This window comes from Haliaeetus leucocephalus, unplaced genomic scaffold (assembly GCF_000737465.1).
Source record: "Haliaeetus leucocephalus isolate CR32 unplaced genomic scaffold, Haliaeetus_leucocephalus-4.0 Scaffold932, whole genome shotgun sequence".
NCBI classification, from domain to species: Eukaryota; Metazoa; Chordata; class Aves; order Accipitriformes; family Accipitridae; genus Haliaeetus; species Haliaeetus leucocephalus.
In genome coordinates, this window is record NW_010973368.1 from 17,266,213 (window position 1) to 17,287,359 (window position 21,147).

Below are 21,147 nucleotides of genomic sequence, written 5' to 3' on the forward strand. Positions count from 1 at the left end.
CCCCCGCGGAGCCCCAGCGGGTCATCGAGCAAGTGAGCAAGGCCCAGGAGCAGCAGAAGCCGCCGGCGGTGGCAGCCGCCCCGCCGGAGCCCTGCCCGGGGCCGCCGCCCTCCCGCGGCGAGGGCTGTCCGCCGTCCCGGGACGCTGGCCCGTTGCCGCCGCAGGCCTGCGGGGCCGCCCCGCCGCTGGCCAGCATCATGCACAACGCCGCCCAGCAGCTGCAGAGCGTGGCCCAGCGGGTCGCCCTGCAGCAGGGGAAATCCATGGCGGCCGCCCGGCTCCTCCCGCAGAAGGTAACCCAGGCGGGGGCTGGGGAGGGAGGGAGCCTGCGGCGCCCGTGGGGTGGTGAAATGCACCGCCGAGGGCAGGTCTCGGGGCGGCGGTTTAATGGTTTTTAACTTTTCTTTTTTTGGGGGGCTTCCTCCTCAGTCACACCTGCCCTTGGGTGTAGACTCCGGTCTCGCAGCTGAAAGACACAACTTCAGCATGGTTTAGACAAATCCGCGTTTGAATGTAGATACTAGCTGCTGCAGTCAGTGTTTTGGTCTGACTACACATGCAGCTAAAACAGCTTAGAAGAGCTGTTCGGTAGCGGCTAAGTAGTGATGCACAGGCAGAAAATGCGTGCCACTCTTACAGAAGGTGACAGTACCTGGGCTTTCAGCCCACGTTTTGGGGTGCAGGGGTTGTCAAGTGATTGGTTTGAGCTGAGGCAGAAATTTGGATGAGGAGGAGAGACTGTGAGGGAGGTGAACGGTAACACATGCCTCCTCTTAATCATCATCACAAAGTGTTTTTTGAACTGAGCACTTACTACAGTATGTCCTGGCTCTGGTATTTGGCCTGTGTTGTTTAGCAGACTGTAGTTCACCTGCGTTTGGTTTGCTGAAGGTTATGAAATTGCCTAGGTAGTGGCATTGACTCTGCTATTCCGGAACAGGCCTGCTAGCAGGAAACAAAGCTGTGACATGGTCTAAAACTTCACGTGCTTTAGTTGAACAGCAGTCAGATCAGTAAATGTGCAGGAAGGCCTGTAGCTTGAAGGAAGGGAATCCGTGCTTTCGTGTTAAATCTGTGCTTTGATGCATTAAAACGGAAAACTAATGATGTGCATTCGTTTCTTCGTGCTTTACTTTGAGGGCACATGTATATCATCTTGATAAGTATTGTCTTTATTTAGAAATACTGTATGTGTGTGATCTCAACTCTTCCTTTTTTCCACAAAAGCAGCTGGAAGCCATTTGTGTCCAAGTTCATCCAGGACAGATGAAGGAAACTGAAAGGCCAATGCCATCATTGGCACCAATCCAGTCCAAAACTATAACGCTGAGTCAGTCGGTTGGTAGAAATTCTAGCATACCAGGACTTGGCATTATTAATCCCCAGATAATTAGGATACAGCCTGTTACAGGAACTGAGCAGCAGCAGCAGCTATTCCTGCATAGTTCTTCTGAGTCTCCAATTCAGTTGCTTATGCAGAGACCTTTACCATCTCATGGATCAGTGTCTGTGAACAAGATTCCCACATCTAAGATGCTAAATGGACAGAAAGCTACACGTGCCACAGTATCGGCTACAAGGTCTCCAAATGCTACCATGGTTGCAGCTAGTTCAGCAAATACTCTGATACCATGCCTTGAAAAAAAACAAAAAGATGACAAGTTAAAAAAATCCTTGAAAGTGAAAACTCGTTCTGGACGGATTTCACGCCCCCCCAAATACAAAGCTAAAGATTATAAATTCATTAAAATGGAGGATTTGGCTGATGGTCATCAGTCTGATTCTGATGACTACTCTGAGCTGAGTGTAGAAGATGATGAAGAAGGAAAGGTGAAGGGAAAGGATGCATTATTCAGTTCTTCAAATTATAATCTGAAACCCAAAACGTTTAAATGTCAGACTTGTGAAAAATCCTATATAGGAAAAGGAGGATTAGCAAGACATTATAAACTTAACCCAGGCCATGGACAGCTGGAGTCTTCACCTCAAAAAATACCTTTAAATAAGCCTAATGGAAGTGTATTTGTGGACAATGCCTGTGAAATAAGAGAGGAAATGATGAGTCCAGCACATTTGGATTCAACTGCTGTCACTTTAAATAATGAAAATGCACTAGCTACCAGTCTGGAAGAAACTGTTGGTTCGAAGGCTGGAGAACAGGTAAAGTGTGTTACTTAGAAAAGCTGTCAGTTCTGTGGAAAGTAGAATGGCAGGTTTGTAGCAGCATGGGCTTGTACTGCTCAGAATATCCACCGATACACTAAATCGAACAAATTTCCCATTGAAGTGTTTTAAAAATCAAATTATTTTCTGTTGCAGTGTTGCAGGAATAGTATTCTTGCACAGGCACATAAAATGTTCACTGAGTGTTCATTTGTTACTGGTTTTCTGACATATAGTTTTCAGCTTGAAAAAACTTTGCATAAATGGCATTGTTCAGTTACAACCTTTGCCATGATAGACAGCAAGACATCATCTGCTTTACCAATTTCTGTTAGAGAAATTGAGATTTTTCTGTGATGACACTTGTTTGGAATCCGACAGTGGACCACGGCTTTTCCTAGAGTAGGTTTTGAAAGTGTGGCTTTGCTACCACTGCAAATGAAACACTTTGAAACTTGAGTCTCTCGGTTAGAAGCTACTTTAGCTGCAAATTTTTTTCTGTGATGTTTTCTGTTCTGGTCACTTCAAAGTAAAGTTTCTCTTTTAATATTAAAATAACTCTAACTTCTTGCAGCAAGAGCTGATACAGCTGCTGTCTAGGAAAAAATACTCATTTAGATGTAGCAGTGTCACATTTTTTACTTTTATTTGTAAATGTGTACTTATCCTCAGAAATGTGAACATTTACAGCTTAAGATGCCAATGCAGCAAACAAACCTCAACTGTCCTCTACATTCTTCTCTCATCTGTGGAAAGAGAGAGTTGCAGAACAGTGAAGTCTGCTCTCTGTATTATTATGTAGCTGTTACTTCCCTGTGCAGCACTTATTTTACCCAGGATGATGGGAATTTAGAAAAATTTCAGTCAGTCTCATATGTAATACTACTACTGATTACTAGATTTCTATTATACCTGCTACTTTTAACTAGCAAATATGAATTCTACAAATTTGCACTTTAACTCATAGATTTGTTACAGTTTTTGGCCAGGTAAATACTTTCTAGAAAGAATAGCAGGATTATTAAAACTGGTACATTAATACAGACAGGAAGGCAATCAAGATCCCCATGCTCAACCTAGTCTTACATCATATTTAGAACTAATTTAGTAATTTAATCCCTGGATAGAACTGACATAAATTTGGCCTTTTTAGAGCTTTCCTAATCACTAGAACAGTAGGGAGCTAGTGAACGTTGGAATGAAAATGTACTGATTATGAAAAGAAGCCTGATATAACTCAGTACTATTGTAAGCTTTCTTAAAAAAAATACTAGGACATTCTTAGAAATTCTAGCTTGGAAGGGAAGACAAGATGTGTTCAGGAAGAAATCACTGCTTTGATCAGTAAAAAAATTTTACATTGAAATCACAATGACAACCATAGAAAATGTACTTTGAGTTTGCCATGTGGTTTTTATAACAGAAGCAACCTCTTAGCTGTGTCCTTAGGGAATACTAAGGATTTTGAAATGTTGAAACTGGGCGATGTATTTTGATTTTTAGTTACCAGGCTTGTCACTATTCATGGCTGTTCAGAGTTTTTGTCTTTCATATGAAGTCTTCGTGCTTTGACGTAGTTACCGTGAACCCCAAATTTTTCTTTGGGTATGTTCTACTGCTAGTTATTTCTACAACCTCTTTATTTGAAGAGGGCATATTTTACTTTAAAAACATTAAACATATTTAACTGACATAAAATAGCTTTTTAATTACATTCCCTTAATCTTTGCATTTTGTATGACATTTTGTGGATCAAAAATGCTAACTTCGCAAATTTGGCATATGTGTTGCAGAAGTGGCAGTCTTACTAATGTGTTAGATTTATTCCACAACTTTCTTTGCAGTTATGCTTGTATCCAACTTTGCATTTATTTAATATGCTATTTATTGTTTGAATAGATGAACTTAATTATAAAATTGTCTTCCTCAAAACACTGTTTAAAATGGTGAATAAATACTTATCTCTTTCTTTTAATTAAGACTTCTAAGTCTGCAGAAAGCAGACAGATGTTGGCAGAACAACAAAATGAAACCAGTTCAGGACACCGGGGACCCATAACGGCTAAAGGACCTGGAAGACCCAGACGACCAAAGAGACGTGGTCGACCAAGGATGGGTGGAAGATCTAGGTGTTCTGGAAGGCTTAGCAGACCTGGTCAGTCCCCTTCAAAGTCACTTAGTAGTGTGTCAGCAGAACACAATGTATTCAGAAGAAAAGCTAGGTTAAAAGAGGTACGGTTCTCTTCTGCAATTACTTCACAAGTATCTTCCCCCTGCCCTTTTTTTGGTTTTTTGTTTTTTTTTTTTTACATCCTTATGTACTGACAAGATGAAAGCCTAAGACGTCTTCTAAGAAGAAAACATTAAGTTGTCTTTTAAGGAAAAAATACTTGTAGCAGAACACTGGACAAAGGCAAAATGGGAACTCAGTCTGGAAAGGGACTTTTGACATGTAGATATATATACTCTCGCTATCCTTTTTCTGGAGAAGGAAAGTTACTAGCTACTATTGTGTATCTCCTCCAACACAGTAAAAAGAAATAAACCCAACTGAAGTTGGGCAACATCAAAAAAGGAAAAGAAAAAAACAAACCAAAACCACAAAGAAGCTCTGGGGGGAGGATAGAATGGGGATTAAAATCCATGCAACTAACACAATCTTTTGGTTGCTTCCAGTGTGTTTTGGAAGATCCTTTATGGCTACTAAACCTACTGATGTTGCTGGTCTTTCTATGAATTGGCAACATTTGTGGGACTGAGTTTTGTCTGTATATGGGTAATAACTGTTTTGAGGTTTTCTAATTTATCTCCTCTTTTGGTGTTATGTTTGCATCTATTGTCAAAGCTGCTTAAACATATAGTGTATCTTTCAAAAAAAGTAGCAATATTTTATGTTCTGAATGTGGGATGCATAACTTCTGTAGGCTGCTTTGCTCTGATAAACTCATTCTGGCTTTTGACAGCTAATACAACAATGTGATAATGAAGACTTAATGGAGCTGGCTCTCCCACGTCTTACAAAGCTTGTTACAGTATATGAATTTCTGTTGATGAAGGTGAGTTTTTTATGTAAAAATGTTAAATTATTTTCGGGAGACTTCCATTAGTATACCTAAAAGGATTCCTTTAGAAATGTATCTGAATTTTTCCTAAGTTAGAATTGTGCAGAATGTAGATGTTCTGCACGTCACTTCAGTCTTACTCAGGCAAAACTCTGGTAGGTCTCTTGATTGAAAGCCTTACTTTTTGCTGCCTGATTTAGTGGCATTTTTGAATATTCCATAATCTTTTGAATTGAATGTTTCTATTTTAAAATAATGTTGAACAAAACAAACTGACAGACTTTAATTTAATCTTCTTTTTTAAAATATAGGGGGGAGAAAACAAACCCTTTTTTTCCCCTCTTATTTCTAGGTTGAAAAAGGGTATCCAGCCAAAGCTTACTTCCCAGATGTGTATAGGGAATTTGAAGACTTGCATAATATGGTAAAGAAAATGGCTTTTGATCACCTCAGTAATTCTGATTTGCTGAGTTGCCAGCAGCCTGTTGAAATAAAAGATGCTAAGGTAATAAAGCACTCTATTAGGAACTGTGATTTTTTTGGTTTTGTTTTATTTATTTTAGATGCTTTGTGTATTTTTTTCTCTGATAAGCTTTGTCATGCTGGTAAAGTTATTTGAAGAAAACGTGTTTTTTGATGAACACAAATAGTCAGAATTGTAAAAAGTCCAACAACTAACCAAAGAGAAAAACAAATCCATAATAAAACTACAATTCTAGTTTATGGCAGTAGATAAAACTAGAAATATTTTTTAAAAATTCTAGTAGTACTGATACCCATCTTGCATATTTAGGGTAGTATGAAGCTGCATGTTACTGCAAGGTGTATTTAGCATTAACTGCTAATCAAAGTACATCTTGATGTTTGATTAGGCAGGAGGGGTCTATATTTAAAATGAGTGGCCTTGATTTAAAGGGATAAGTGGTTTCATTGCAAAATGAGGACAAACTGAATGCATCTATGCAGTTCAGTCATACTAACAAATATGAAAGGTAGTGAATACATTAATAAAACTGCAAACTATTATTTCAGTGAGTTCAGATTCATTGTTTATGCAGCTGTATCTAGAAAGACAATGTAGGTTTGCTTTTCTGGTGGTGGTTTTTTGTTTTTTTTTTTAATGTGGGTCTGTTTAGCCTTATGGTTCCTTATTGATCTGTGTTCCCCTTGCTTAGAATAAAACAGCTCTTTGTACATAACATATTTTTGTATTCCCTTCTCTGTTTCCAGTAGTGAAAACACTATTTCGTATACTACCTCCAACAAAATTTCTAAATGATGTGGTCATTAAGGTACATCAGCACTGAACTTGCAACTGCTATGAGAGGGGAGCACACTGGAAACTCAGTAGGGACAGTGGAGATAAGATTTTGGTTCTTATAATAATCCTGGTTTAAAAAAATAAAGTCCTGTATTGACTGTTAGCAGTGGTTAATATTTATTTTTTCAGAATAAATCATGATGTTCACTGTACAAACTAAAAAACTTTCTAGAATTACTGCATGCTCATCTGGCTATTTTGTAACTAACACTGATGTTTCCCTTTGGAGAAATGAAGTTGCACCAAGTAAAGGGATGCTGTTGATACTGGCAGTCCCAAAATAGAACCTCTTTCTTGCTTCTCTTCAGTGTTAATGTGCATTCTTAATATAGAATTATGCTCTTAAAAAAAACCCAAACAAACAAAAAATCCAACCCACCCTTGAGAAGTTGTATAGTAGCACACCTATGTAAGGATGAAGCACAGGAATGGAATGGGGTGGGGGAAATCCTGAGAGATATTAAGAGATACTCTTAAACAGGAAGACTTAAATGTTTTTTAAATAATGGAGAGCCTCGACTGTTCTTTATTAGACTCTGCTCTTAGTAACTGTCTCTGGATTCTATATATAACCATTGTACTCCTAATTCTTTCAAGTTCGCCTGTTAATATTCACCTTCAAGTGAAGGTCGTGTTCTATTAATATGGAGGCTAGTAGAAAACATGGCAGTCTAAATACTTCACTGAGCTGTGATGATTGATTGTCAGATTAGACCCCATGTAGTTCTAGTTCAGTTCTAAGAAAATGAATCAGTATTTCAGCATTCAGACTGGAGAGGCTAACTTTTACTTTTTTTTCCCTATAACTGTTTTTAAAGGTTGCTGCATCACTAGGAATTACAGAAATACTCACTGGAGAACGAAAGATGCAAGGTGTAGACTCTTGTTCACAATGTATAACTAAAATGGTTAGTGAGCAAGTGCCTGTGGAGATACTGGGACAAAAACGGTTAGCTGAGGTATGGAATACCTTTGTGAAAATTAAAAATGAAACTAAGACAAATTAAAACTTGTTAAAACAGATAATTATTCCGTACAACATCATACTAGTATTATCTGACTCATGTTAAAGTAAGGCTTTCATGGTGTTTGGAGTTGGGAAATACTTAAAGAAGTACTCTCTACTGTGGTATCATAGCAGAGCATATGAATTAGCATGCTAAAGGTGTACTTTGGGAAGACACTTGGTAGCATTCAGGACAGAATCTCAAAGGCTTACAGGTAATCTCATGACACAGGAAAGAAAGGATTTTGTTGAGGTGCTAGTAAATGGAGGCCCCACAGCGAGAAGGATCCCTAGATTCTAATACTTTGTGTTGGAGTAAACGGGCTAACTTACAGCAGGCTCAGATGTTGCAGAAGTGGTTGCTCTGCTAATTGGTGTTTGGTAGAGGTGCATTAAAACAGTTTCTTTCTTTCTAACAAGTCAGTTGACCACATTTAGTCTGTTTACAGCTGTAATAGGGAGCTGTGTTTCCTCTTCTTGAAAGTCACATACATCTCTATGGTCTGTCCGCTTAACTGTTCTACTTTTTATTTAATCCAGAGTTGTTTCTGGTGGTGGGCAAATAAGACTAGTGCTTTTCCATTTTCTGCCTGTGGTTAAATTTAAAGAGCTGATCGGTCTTTCTTCATTAACCAAACAGTGCTGGGCACGCTGTTCATAGCTCTTCACTGAACTTGGAGAGAGAGCTTATAGCAGATTTCATGCCGCACAGCTAATCACAAAGGCTTGGAGAGAAGCTTTGATGTTGAAGCAAAGGCAGATTGTTTCAACCAAATATCAAAAGTAATCAGTGACATTTTTGGTGAATTCCGAGGGCTGTGTTTAAATCCTTACCTTTTAGGAAGAACTTTAGTGTAAAATCCTGTTTTCAAGGAGAGTATCAGTTCACTGCCATGAAGTGCCCACAGTTACTTTGTGATCTTTTCCAATATTGTCAGCTGTTACGGTGGCAGCCAGTTAATAATCTCTTGTATTGACAGAGCTCAGGGGAGGAACTGTTGCCATCAGCCAAAAGGACCAAGTTAGAAGACGTAATGGAGAATGTGAATAATGCTTATGCCAGTCAAGATGAAGTGAAAGAAAAGAGTGGGAATTTGTGTACACTGTTTGAAAAAGATGGTAACTTCTTCACATTTTCCAATTCTGTTCTGTTTGTGGAGGAGCTGAACAAATCTCTGTTCCTCAAGCTTCTGTGTTTTTTGTCTTAAGATTTCATTTCTTAACTTGCTTCCCAGGTCATTCAGAAGCAGTTGTTTAGCTGGAAAGGCCTCACGGGGTGTGTGTGGGGGGGGAGTTAGGGATGATGCAGATCACAGCAGTAGCTCAATTCTGAATGCATGATAATCCAGATATTGATACTACTGCAGTACTATGAGAATAGTACTGTCCTATACTGTGTACTTCCTGAATGCTTCCTCTCCGCCCTATCCCTTATAGTGGAAATGGTGCACGATCTTTGTGCCAGCAGTGGGAGAGCAGAGGAAGAGGAAGCAGTGTGCGTGTCCTTCCTCTTTGCCCCAGCAGGCTGCAATAGCAATATCATCAGAGCTTTGTGGATCCTGGGGGAGGGGGAAGAGCTGGTGCAGTCTGTCTTGTATCCCAGGGGAGATGTGGGACCTGAAGATTAGAATTGCACTGTTTTGCACTGCAGTCTTTGGATGGTTGCCTTTCTTTTTATCCCTTCTTTGTCTTTATTCCCCCTGCCCCTCAGACTGGCAGGGTAACAGTGGATTAGAAAGGAGAGTGAGATGGGTCCCCCACCTGTAATCTCCCAAAAGTCCACTGGTCTTTTATGCAAAAGTGTTCCTGTAATTTAGAGGCATTATGATCACTGTTGTGAAAGACTTCAGCCCTTAGCCATCTTTAGTAAAATGTGTATATCAGTACTGTCCTCTTGCTTTGTAAATATCTTTTTTTGGTGTTGCTCTAAGCTGCTTTGCTTTTGCCCTTTGCATGTCTTTCTGTCAATGGTTGTGTTTTTGTTTCCCCCCTTAGTTTATTTTTCTTTCTCTGAAAGGCTCTCTGCATTACCATCCTTATTTCTTGTTGTATTATGATTTTCTTCTGGGCTATGAGTTTTTAAAATTTTGTTCCACTTGAACCTGCTAGTAGGGCTTTTGCTAGTCTAGTGCAAAGTTAAAAATGGTCCCTTGTGCAGTGTTAGGCCCCCTTTGTTGTGCAGTGATATCTTTCATAATAACACCCCCCCCCAACCTACTTTTTCCTTTTGGTCTTCAATAATAAAAACTGACAGCTCATGCTACTGCAGCTTAGTGATTATTGTTCAACTACCTACTGGGTTTGTGACCTGGCTCTTGGTGGTCCAGGTCAAATAACTGGTAAAACACACTAAATTTCCAGTGTTTCTCTTCTGTCACAAGATGAAAGTGCTCCTGGGGCTGTTAGCACAGCTAATAAGATACGTAGTAACTTGATGACATGTCTGAGTCCAGGATGAGCTTGATTATCAACAGAAATTTTATCAAGTTTAAATGCTTCTGTCAATGTAGTAATGGTAATGGGGATGAGCAGCTGACAACTTTGTGCCTGGTATATTCTTTATCTTTTAATGTTATCACCTGTATGCCAGATGGAAAAAAATTGAGTTTGACTTTCAGCCCAGGTTGTTTTCAGGATTAACAGGAAAATGCTGCTTCAACTGTAAGGTCTCTTGGTATGGAAATATTCAATGATATTTCACTATCCAAAAATTCCTCAAGTATTTTTATACTGGCTTTCTCATTGGGAAGTGATGTGAAACTCTTGCAAGGTGCTTCAGGTTTGCTAATTTGGGGGAAGAAAGTAGGGAAGCAGTCTAGCTTTTCCTCCAAAATTATTGCTGAAAAATATTTTTTTTTGCACATGCAACAATAGATTGCCCAACAAAATGATATTTCTTTCACCTTTTCAGGTTTTAATCCATTAAATGGAGAAATCCTGCTTTCAGAAGATAGGCATATCACTTGCTGTGCAATTGGAAGTACATTACCAACAGCAGAGGAACATAATTCACTTACTGATTCAGGAGTTAGAATCGATGCTGAAAATTCAGGTACCTTCTCCCAGACTGTGAAAATGAGGATAGAGTATTCCCAACCTGTGAATGTACAGGGACCAGACATGGCAGGTGACGCATCTCTGCTACATACTGAAGTTGTATTGCCTGTTGAAGCAGATGGCTCACCTCAGTTAGTTCAAGCGCACTTTGTGAGTGAGAATACAGCAGGTGGACTGTCAGCTCCTGAACTCTGCAGCTCTGTGTCAGAGAATGCAGTGGGCAGTCAGAGCACTAACTTACCAACAAGTGAAGAAAATGGTCACAATCAAAAATACCAGAAACTGCAAGAAGAAAACCATAATTTTGCTATTAAAGAACATTCTGAACAACTTCGTAATGCTGGTATGACTGATGAGATGCAGGAACTTGAAAAAGTGTTTTCAACAAACACTGTGCCAATAAGCTACCCACACAGTGTTCAGACTGAGTCGCACCAGAACCCTGTCCAGGAAGCCTCCTTGTCTGCTCATGTGAACCATGAAAACTCTTTTAAAAACCCCAATGAATTTTCTTGTGGCACAGAGGAACAACATGTGCTGGAGAATACAGTTACTGTAGATGAAACTGTGGCCTTTGAGATTACTGATGAGAGCCATGATTTTTTGTCTCAGGGACATGAACAGATTTTTATTCAGACTTCAGATGGGCTTATCCTGCCTCATCCAGACACTGCTGTTTTGTCTCAGGCAGAAGGTATTGTTATTGTAACTGATTCCAATGGTACTACAATGCACATTCGCACACCTGAGGGGATACCTTTGGAAACCGTGGAAGCACTACTGGCAATGGAAGCAGATGGCCAAAGTGAAGATATTTTGCTCTCGCAAAGTGAATTGGAGCCATAAATTAGAAAACTGTATATGCTTTCTTCTGGAAAAGATGGACTCTAAAATGTATATTTTTCTAATGTGAATACTGAAATAATTGAAATTTAACTTATTTGTAAACTGTTTCTATGCCCTGTACTTTTTATAACTTATGTTTATATAATTCTAGCAGCATTGCAACCAAAAATTATAGAATTAACATCATTCTATTTGCTTTATATGTTGGGGGTGGGTGGAAAGTGGAAATCTGTCAACCCTAAAACTGTTGCACTATTCCCTTTTGTTACATAATTCCTTTTCTCTCTAGCCATCTGAAAATGCAGTAAGTTGTACTGCTGTTCAGCAGTGATGTGCTGTGTACTGGCAAGCTGTATATGGGTAAAATAAAAACTACATTAAAAATATGTGTTTTCTGTGCCATTGAGATTACAAAACACGTTGTTACTGCACTTTCTTAAAGCTAGCTTGAATATTCATTAGCATTTAGACTTGATGTGCATAAATCTGCCTGGAAAAACGGGCAGTCTTAAATATAATCCACACTTGTGCATTCCGGGAACAATGTGACAGCCTAGCTGATCCTTACTTAAATAAGCATCCACTGAGTTAGAGACAAAAATACCCTCAAACAAGATCTGGCTGGTACTGAACTGTTGGAAATGTATTTAAGTATGCTTGTCTAATGTTCAGCCACACCTTTAAAACCTGCTGTTATTTAAGTCAGAAATGGGAAGGTGCTTGTAGTGATCTGATTTTCCTTAATGAGATACCAAATTCTTTTTTTACTTAGTCTGTGATGATCTCTTTTTGTTAGACTTTTATTATACTTTTTTGTTCAGATGATGCATCCTTTATCAGTTCTAAGCTTTGACCTTCCTAGTAACTCCACACTGCCCTGTACTACTTAATCATAATAAAAAGATACCCTTGACTATAATGCCTGTTCCTCTATGCAGACAGAAAACTCACAAAACTACTTACCTACTGCTATCTTGTATTTTTGTCATACTTTCAGTACGTTGCTTGCATGATAATATTTTTGTGGAGACCTCCTAGCAGCTTCTTGTCCAAGGCACTGTCTTTACTTTCAAGAAGCTTAGCACGTGAAAAAGAACAGCCTTAAATGACCCATATCTTTATTTTGTTCATGAGCTATTGCAGACATTACTGAAAACTGGTAACATACCTTTTAAAACTGGTGTGTTGCCTCCTTGCTAAATACATGAGGCTACTGAGATAACTGGATAAATCAGCTAAATGGACCTGTAATATGCAGGAGAACTGTTCTTAACTATGAACATTGATTTTTTTCATGGTCTTGTAACTGAGGAAAACCACTAAAATTTAATCTAAACAAGAGCAAGGACAATTTAGAGATGAAACAGTCTGCTCTACTGTATCTCTTTAACATAGCTGGGTTTGGTTTTGTTTGGTTTTTGCTGTGTTTGTTTTTTTTCTTGGTTGCCTAAGTAGAAGGTTAATTTAATTAGCCGAAACACTGCATTTTATGTGTGCTTGTGAAAGATGTCATCATATGTCAGTGAGCTCCTGTCTGGAGGTTGGGTTTATGGTGTAGTTTTTGTTTTGGTTTTTTTTCTCCTCCTTTTTTTAGGAGGTGGTAATGGTCAGAGGATACAGGCCTACCTTACAAGTGAAGATACCATACAAAGCAAGGTTCTGCTGGTCTTTCACAGTCTTCAATTGCAGTGAGCAATTCTTTATTACACTCTTTTGTACCAATGTCTTAACAGCTACATCTGAGGGCTTCAAATACAACAATCAACTGCTTAGAGCTATAATGGCAAAACATCTCTGCAATGATTTTGCAGTAATCTTCTTGTGTCTGACAGGACTCAATGGGCAAGGGGGTCTGTGAATGTGAAGACTCCTTCCTGAAGAGCTTATTTCTTCTAAGAAACAAGAACAAACCACAATTTCCGCCTGTGCAGAAAATGAAAATTTGCTTCAATTCTGCCTTCCCTATTGATTTGCACATGCTGGGAAATACAATACACCTACTCTCATCTTATAGAATTGTTCTTTTAAGTGAACCAACCTTTTCTCCTTGAAAAATATTTCCCAAGTATGAAGGTGTTTCCATAGTGACAAGGGTCTGGCCCTACTCAGAAAAATTAAGGTAGCTGTTAAACTAGGTGGAACGCTTGCACAGAAAAATAAAACCCAACAAAGCTATTCATAACTGATTGTGTTCTCCTTGAGCGACAGCAGAATTTCTTTTTAGATGCTAGAAATTTGGGGTAAGAATAGAACACTATTAAGCTGTCAGAAACAACCTCGTTGTTGAACAGAACAACATGTTGAGAAATCTTTTCCAATTCATGTCTGTCTGTTCTGTTATTGCAGAAAACTCATGTATTTCCCTTACCAAGCTTATGGGGTTTCAGCTTGAAACTAGTTAATTAAGTGACCCTACTTTTCCTATCAGAAATCTGTTCCAGAATCTCTCACTGTTTTAATTAGATTTTTCTAGTGTCAAGCCACAGCCATCATGGTCATTTCATAGCAGTGTGCATTTCGTGTTACTGTCTTTCAGTTCACATAGTTGTTTCAAGGAGAATCAAGGGTAAACATCTGTCAGGGCACAACAATGAAACACTTAGAAACACCACATAATTGTGTGAAATATGAGATCTAAATAAACAGTTTATATAGGACCAGGTCATACAGCAATCAGTAAGTGGAAGGAATTTTGATTATTAATCATAATGAAGTAAGCAGAAGGCCTACATTCGCTACACGTTAGGGATTTAACTAAAAGTTTAATGACACAGCTGTGTAGTTTCCACATTGTAGTACACTTCTGAAAAGTGATAATTTGCAATAGCAGCTAACAGTTACTAAAGGCTGGGGTAAGTGGAGCAGCTTCTCCACGTTACAGTGATTATTACATCTTTAGGAGTGAAAGCTAATAAGGGTACTGAATTCCACTTCAGCATTTAGCTTTTGCATTAACTGTTTCTCCTGAACACACTCTGTACTCTCCAAAAAAGCAGCTTGAAAAAGAAAAGCAAGAATTTGAGCCACCAATTCCTGTCATGTAAACTGCTAACCAAAAATACAGAGGAGGCACACCTTTAAACCAAAACCATTTGACATCAGAAACAGTAATCCAAGGAAAAACTCACTGAGCCCTATGACAGGAAGCAAACAATACAGGATAAGGCCATGACTGAAGCAGGTCTTGTTTTTATTCAATAGTTGCTTTCACGAAACATCTCTAAAAGAAAAAGTTACAATGAATTAAAAGAGACAAGATCTTTTCATTGTATGACTGTGGAATGGTGAGTTGTACTAAATCTTCCCAGTGTGCTAGTTCAGGCTTGGATCACTCTTCAAGGGTGATGTACCTAACCTCACTATAATCAAAACCAAACCAGAATTTACACTAGTGTCTATGACAGCATTTCAGAACCACATACCAAACTATGTGGATCCTTTTGGATCCTGCCTTTTGTGCTTTCCTTTCCTTTTCCCCATTTATAAAGCAAGTACAAAAGCACTAGCCCTGTTAAGCCATGCCCATGGAAGATCAGGAAGTGCTGAATTTCTACGGTGAAACGGACAATATAAGTATTTTAGACTGCCAAGACTTGGAAAGCAGTTAAATTCTTTGCTGTAGGTGCCTATGTGCATTGAATCCCCCCAGACCACCAAGTAGTGCTTACCTCTTTCTGATTATAGGGGACTTGGCCTCCTACCTGTAGCCTCTCTATTGCACTTAAAATGGATAAAGCAACCAAAACCAGATTGTCCTTTGAAGAAAAAGGAGTATCGTCTGATACAAAATAATAAATACAAATAGAGAAAAATATTTTTAATGTTTTACAAAAATTCAACTCACTTGGTAAGTTGCAATTTGCCATTTCAGTTTCATGTAAGCATCATTAGAAGCAAGCCATGTAACATTTGAATTTCTAGCACTGTCTATGTCCTGTTTCCAGCAGCATGGCTTCAAGTAGTAGTTTGCTGCTGTTCTCAATGTAAGGCTGATATAACCATGATGATAAATAGACCATCATCAGATCCTGGTCAGCAGAATGAGCAATTTCTTGTACAATTGTTTGCTTGAGTTGTAGTTCCTTCTTGTACATTTCAGAGAGCTTCAAAGAAACCTCATCTGAAATGGATTGAAAAACCAAGCATGTTGACCAGAACATTTCAGCAATTCTCTAGAAGTTAAATTATACTTGTAATATGTTGATCATTAAAAACCCGCTACCTTACATAAGCTATTCCCCATATTGAGACATCTTGTTTTTTACAGCATTAATAATGTTTGTGCACTAGAATATAAAATGCTAAACAACTTCCTCAACTTTTGGATATATTTGATACACTTCTGATTTTGACATGAATCCCCTTTTAATTCTAGAATAAGCAGTGGTATTGATTCTCAGGATCCACTGTAAAATTAGCAATTATAGCTATTCTTTCAAATAACTGAAATTTGATTTTAAAATTTGGTAATGCTATCTTGAAATACAAAGCTTCACATTTTAGAGTCACTGTTGATTTTAGCTAATCTAAAGGATGTCCTCACATGCTGTCGGGCACTTTAGCAATGCACGATCACCAATAAGTGATACCAATAGTGAAAAATAACAGTAAAACAAAAAAACAGACCAAAACTGAAGTGTGTAATGTAAAAACTAATATTCTTACTAGTTATGTTAGTAATACTGGTATGGAGGGTTAAAATGTATTTATGTAATAATCTTTAATTGGTTTACTTTTAAAAAAATAGCCACATATTTAAAGAGAGACTGATCTTGTGTTTCTAACTTAGCCTGAACTACCACTACCTTCAGGAAGATTTAGTCTTTCATGGAGTAGAGAGCATCATTAAATGATTCAGTCACAACAAGTGCTTTGACAGGAGCTGTCTTTCTTTGTCATTCTTACCCTTTTAAGCTGGCAGAAACTAATACGCAAGATGCTCGCTAACTTGTGGTAGTGAAGTAAGAAGCAGGGCTTCACAAAGGTATGACTTTCACTTCACAGAGAAGGCAGTTGGTTTGCATGCAAACAGGCTTCTCTTGAATTCAGTTTTAAAACTGCAGTAATACCAGTTGGGACGCAGCACCTTTTGCCATCAAGTGAATGCCAAAATGATTGATGTTAACAGTAGACAGTAACCACACATTTCTTTACTTGTCTTGACTGACATTGAGATCAGAGGAATTTTTCTTTGGCTGCCCAAGAAATAACTGAGGTATAGCTTGTTCTTCACATTCAAGAATTTCATTTCAGTGTCAAATAACAAGTCAAGTCAGTTAAGCCTACAGCTTAACACGACCGAGTTGCAAATACATCTCTCTCTACAAAGGATGTGGCTGTTGCAGCTTGAACACTGTAAGCTGCTGACAAGCTTAGTTTTATGCTGTAATTGTTGCATGTCAGACAATGCTTGGCAATTCATGCAAGCAGTCATCAGCAGTAATCCTAAGCCAAGTAGTGCATTCATGTGTTTATTGATCAGTCAATTATAAAGGAGACAGATACACTCTCTCTCTCTAAGGCAAGACATTCACATAAAAGGGTTTATTTTTCAGTCCTAAATTAGATGACATCAATGACACAACACAATTAGCTAAGATAATCAATATTTTACTTACAGAAGTATGGTGTGGGCCATGTATGAAAGAAAGGTGCTGTGCAACTCCCAGCTCCACGGTGGAATGTTTCCAAGTCACAGATTGCTTTAGTAGTCAAAGTAAGCTTTTCCATTTTCAGTTGTATTTTTGTCTGAAAATGATGAACATGTAATGTTAACAAACATCTCGGGAACATTAGGCTACTATAATCTTAAACATTTTTTTAAAATACACTATTTCTGAAGACTATTTATTCTTAACATTTCTAACTCACTTTTTTTAACTCCAGACAGGAATCAAAGATGGAATTTATACACAGATTTAATATGAGATACCCTAAAATTTTGAACACCGCAGATATGACTTACCAACTCTGATTTTGCGTAATTCTTTTATTTCCTCCATGTAGAAATATATTAAAGTACCCTCTCATTTTTTCACCTGTCTCTGGGTTTCTCCCATAGCAATTTAGTACTAGGGAAAACCATCACGCTGTCTATGAACAAGTGTGGTACAAGCCCTATAAACACATGCTTTCTTACATTACCATGTCAAGATGACTTAAATTTTATTTCAAAAGATCAGTGGCAGGTGAGAAAAGCAGCTCAAGCTATGACTGACAATACATCTAGGCTGATTTAACAGCTTGCTTCAAAAAACAGGTCATTCCATCCACTTCCTTCTTGTTCACCTGACTTTGTGCACTACTGATGGGGACTAATATTTACAAGAAAATGGAGCTTGCAGGCCATATCTTTATGTCAAGAAGATAAAATACAGATATTTCTATAGACTCGTAAGCTGGTACGGACTCATGAGGAACGAAAAATAAAGTATGTCTGTAGCAGCTATGTTTAGTATCCAATCTAACACTGGCTGCTTAGACTCCTATTGCTCAGGAGTAGTAAAAAATTGCATCGACACACTTGGTAGTCTGAATACAAAACTACCTCAAGGAAAAAAAAAAAAGAAAAAAAATTCCCAAATTACTGTTACTTTTCCCCACAGAACAAAATTTGAGGAAAACCTAGCTGCTTTTCTGCTTATTCTAAATACTGAGCTTCCACTATGGCAGAAGGCTGTAAAAGTTATTTTTAATAAAAATTTTAAGTTACAGTATTAGGAAAAAACCCACTATTTTTGTTTCCTCTCAAACTGACAGGTGACATTAATTCCTAGCAATGTATCCAGAAAAAAGATGGATTACACAATAATTATCTTACTCTACTCTCTAGAGAAGGAGTTCTGTACAGAAAAAGCAGGTAGGCAGACTAAAAATGTAACTGCATTATGTCTCATCAGTTAGCTACAAGGATATGATGGCAGGTAAAGCACTCCTTTATGCTTTGTTGTTTGTTCTGTTCTAAACAGGGGGAATATTCAGGATGAGAAAACAGGTGCAGTTTTAGAATGCATTTTTTGTATGACTCATTTTCAGAAGATCACTTTATAAAGGGATGACTAGAATTATAAGCAGAAAGCAGATGTAAAACCAACTTTCAAATTTACCAATCAAGCAAATAAATGGTACACACCAGATTTATCATCCATTTAGGTCTGAAGCCAAAGAACTATGAATAAAAATCCCAATCTTCTGTTTACAACAAATACTTGAGGACATTTCCTTATGTCATACTTGAACATACTTGGAATTGATTCATATTGACTAAGATTGAAAAATGAGCATTACCATACGCTTTAAGGTCTCAAGTAATTCCACACAGCAATTGTCCAGTTCTTCATTGTATTTTAGAGTTGGCTTTTCAGATTCTGTGGCACCGTTATCACATGCTATCTCCCATTTGTTGTCTGGAAATCTAAAATAGAAACATAAGGGAGAGTAAACAACTGCATACAGGTTTACTCAAGCTGTGCAGATTTAAAATCCATGTGGTCTGATCCTACAAAATCTCTCTCTCACAGGCTGTTCCTGAGAATTCCTACATAAAAATAGTAAGATACATAGCTAGCCATGGGAGCAATTGGGGCTGGTACCATAATCTTCAGAGGAACATAGAATTTACCTTAGAGCATGTGCTTGAAAAAACAGTTGCAGGTGTTAAGATAACGCTTCTTCCCACTTTACCTTGCCCCTGTGTTGGAGGTTATCCTCTCATAACAGACACGGTATGCCCAGGCTTCATGCACAATTTAAGCCAAGACATTTAACTGTGAACCCAGAGCAGCTAATGTGCGGACACCTACCCTGTCTTGCTGACTTTCCCACAGAAGCTGTCAACTTAGACAGGGGAGAGGGACTTGCTAGAGTGAAAGCAACATCTGACACTACTACAGCAAAATATTCCTGAGCTTGTACCTGTCAGAACCCTGTCAGACAAATCCTGTTCAGCTGTCAGGACTCTGGAGAATTTTCTTCTCAAAACCCTGTTAGAGGTTTTTCTTTACAGCATGAAGATAATAGCTCTACCAAAGTGGTTGGTTTTCTGTTTAGTTTTGTTTTCTTTTTTTTTTTAAATCATCACTGTTACAACTTTTTTGTCTATATAAATCACTGATTCTTTCTTAAAATCTGCTGAACTTCTGACTTGAGTGAAATTTCGTAATACTGGCCTCAGTATAAATATGCAAGAGAGTAAGGGAACTCACATGGGCTGAGATCTATAGGATTAGATTCTAACTATATGTACATTATATAAGTATTTTAAATATCCGCTATGCTTGACTATGTATAAAAAACATTTTCCATTTCTTGCAAATATCATTACTTTATGAGATTATTTTAATCTTTGAGATGTTTATTATTTGAATGTAAATAGTTTATGTAAAAAAAAAAAGTGCAACCGCTGAGTTTGATCTAAGAGTTGACATATTCTTTCCCCCATCTCCAAAAAGAACTTTTTAGTGAAGAAAACAGATTAATTTCTCAAGAAAAGCAATCTTTATGCTGTCTTTACTTGTATGTATTAGCGTACTTACTGCTCACTGATCTTCATGTTGACTATTTTGTTTGCGACAGTAAATCCATTATCATTCAGTCTCTCCCATTTCATCATTAAATTATGCCAGTCTGCTGCATTATCTTTAATTTTTCTTGCGCTGACAGGTAAAACAGATCTTCTTGGAGTACCATCAGCAGGACTTTTTGCTGCATGACAAAATAAAGACATTCAAGCCATTTAAAGCACACAGAAACAAATCAGCGTGCTGTCTGGCAGCTGTTTGTGCAAACGATTTCCTCGCTTTACTGCAGAATATTGATTAAAGTAAAACGGAATTTACATTAACTGTCTTCAGTCATGAAATCTAATTCCTCATTTATCAGCCTTATTACTACTTACAAGAAAACCGTGTTATTAAAAAAAATGCAAGCATGTTCTGAGATGTGATGCTGTTACATGGCCTGTAGTGGCTTTGCAGGACTGACCAGTCTATCTGTCTTCCGCCAACGTACGATAACAGTAAGAAATCACAGCCACAATTACCGCATGCATGCAGCGCTTGCGCTGTGAACGTCTCGCTTAATTGGCGCCTACACGCGAGCTTGAAGCGTCTGGGAGAAAGCTGAGTCCCACGGAAGACGGCGGGTGCTTTACCCCCGACCGTCACCTCGCATTTCACGATGTGTCCTCAGAGGAACACACAGCAAGGGGAACCTGCTGGCACAGGGCAACTCCCTTCAGGGGTGAGCGTCCCCTCAGGGCGCCGGGGGGCTGCCAGCGGCCCTTTCTGCCCCCACCTTCACACCTCAGGTCCCGCCCCACCCCAGGCAGCGAGCGGGCTGCCAGACCGGCCCGAAGCCAAGCCACAACGCCCGCCGCTCCGCCCGCACCTCGGCTGGTTTTAACTTTGATTCGGAGGCGCTTGAAAAGCGGTCACAGACGCGAAGCCCACGCACGTGGCGAGGCACGGGTGTCACTCGCTTCTGCCGGGGGCATGAGCGAGCGCCGGGCGCCTTCCTCGCCCGCACCCACACCCACGCGTGGCGGTAACACGCCGCCGGGCTGGCAGGGCGCAACGGACACCCACACCTGACTAATTTAGTCGGGAAGCGCCAGGACCCGGCCTCTGGCTGCTCCCCGCTGCCCCAGGCCCGGGCCTGGCCCCCCGCGGCCCCTCGCTCCCACCCAGAGGGAG

At 39.0% G+C, this 21,147-nt stretch overlaps 2 protein-coding genes across 2 annotated transcripts in view; one reads left to right on the forward strand and one right to left on the reverse strand.

Moving 5' to 3' along the window:
• Positions 1–186: 186 nt before the first annotated feature.
• On the forward strand, positions 187–11,833 carry ZNF839 (zinc finger protein 839). Its single transcript, XM_010583965.1, has 8 exons — positions 187–293; positions 1,228–2,160; positions 4,144–4,395; positions 5,127–5,219; positions 5,578–5,730; positions 7,365–7,505; positions 8,533–8,671; positions 10,464–11,833. The coding sequence occupies exons 1-8, from the start codon at positions 198–200 to the stop codon at positions 11,453–11,455; spliced, it is 2,799 nt and encodes a 932-aa protein (XP_010582267.1). The 5' UTR covers positions 187–197; the 3' UTR covers positions 11,456–11,833.
• Positions 11,834–15,313: 3,480 nt separating this feature from the next.
• CINP (cyclin-dependent kinase 2 interacting protein) overlaps positions 15,314–21,147 on the reverse strand; it is a 6,783-nt gene continuing 949 nt past the window's right edge. The window contains exons 3-8 of the mRNA XM_010584029.1: positions 20,843–21,130; positions 20,496–20,619; positions 19,990–20,158; positions 18,743–18,869; positions 17,074–17,203; positions 15,314–15,575 (exon numbers count right to left, since the gene is read on the reverse strand). Of these exons, the coding sequence (XP_010582331.1) occupies positions 15,373–15,575; positions 17,074–17,203; positions 18,743–18,869; positions 19,990–20,158; positions 20,496–20,619; positions 20,843–21,130 (1,041 nt within the window). The 3' untranslated portion in view covers positions 15,314–15,372. The remainder of the gene's footprint in view (positions 15,576–17,073; positions 17,204–18,742; positions 18,870–19,989; positions 20,159–20,495; positions 20,620–20,842; positions 21,131–21,147) is intronic.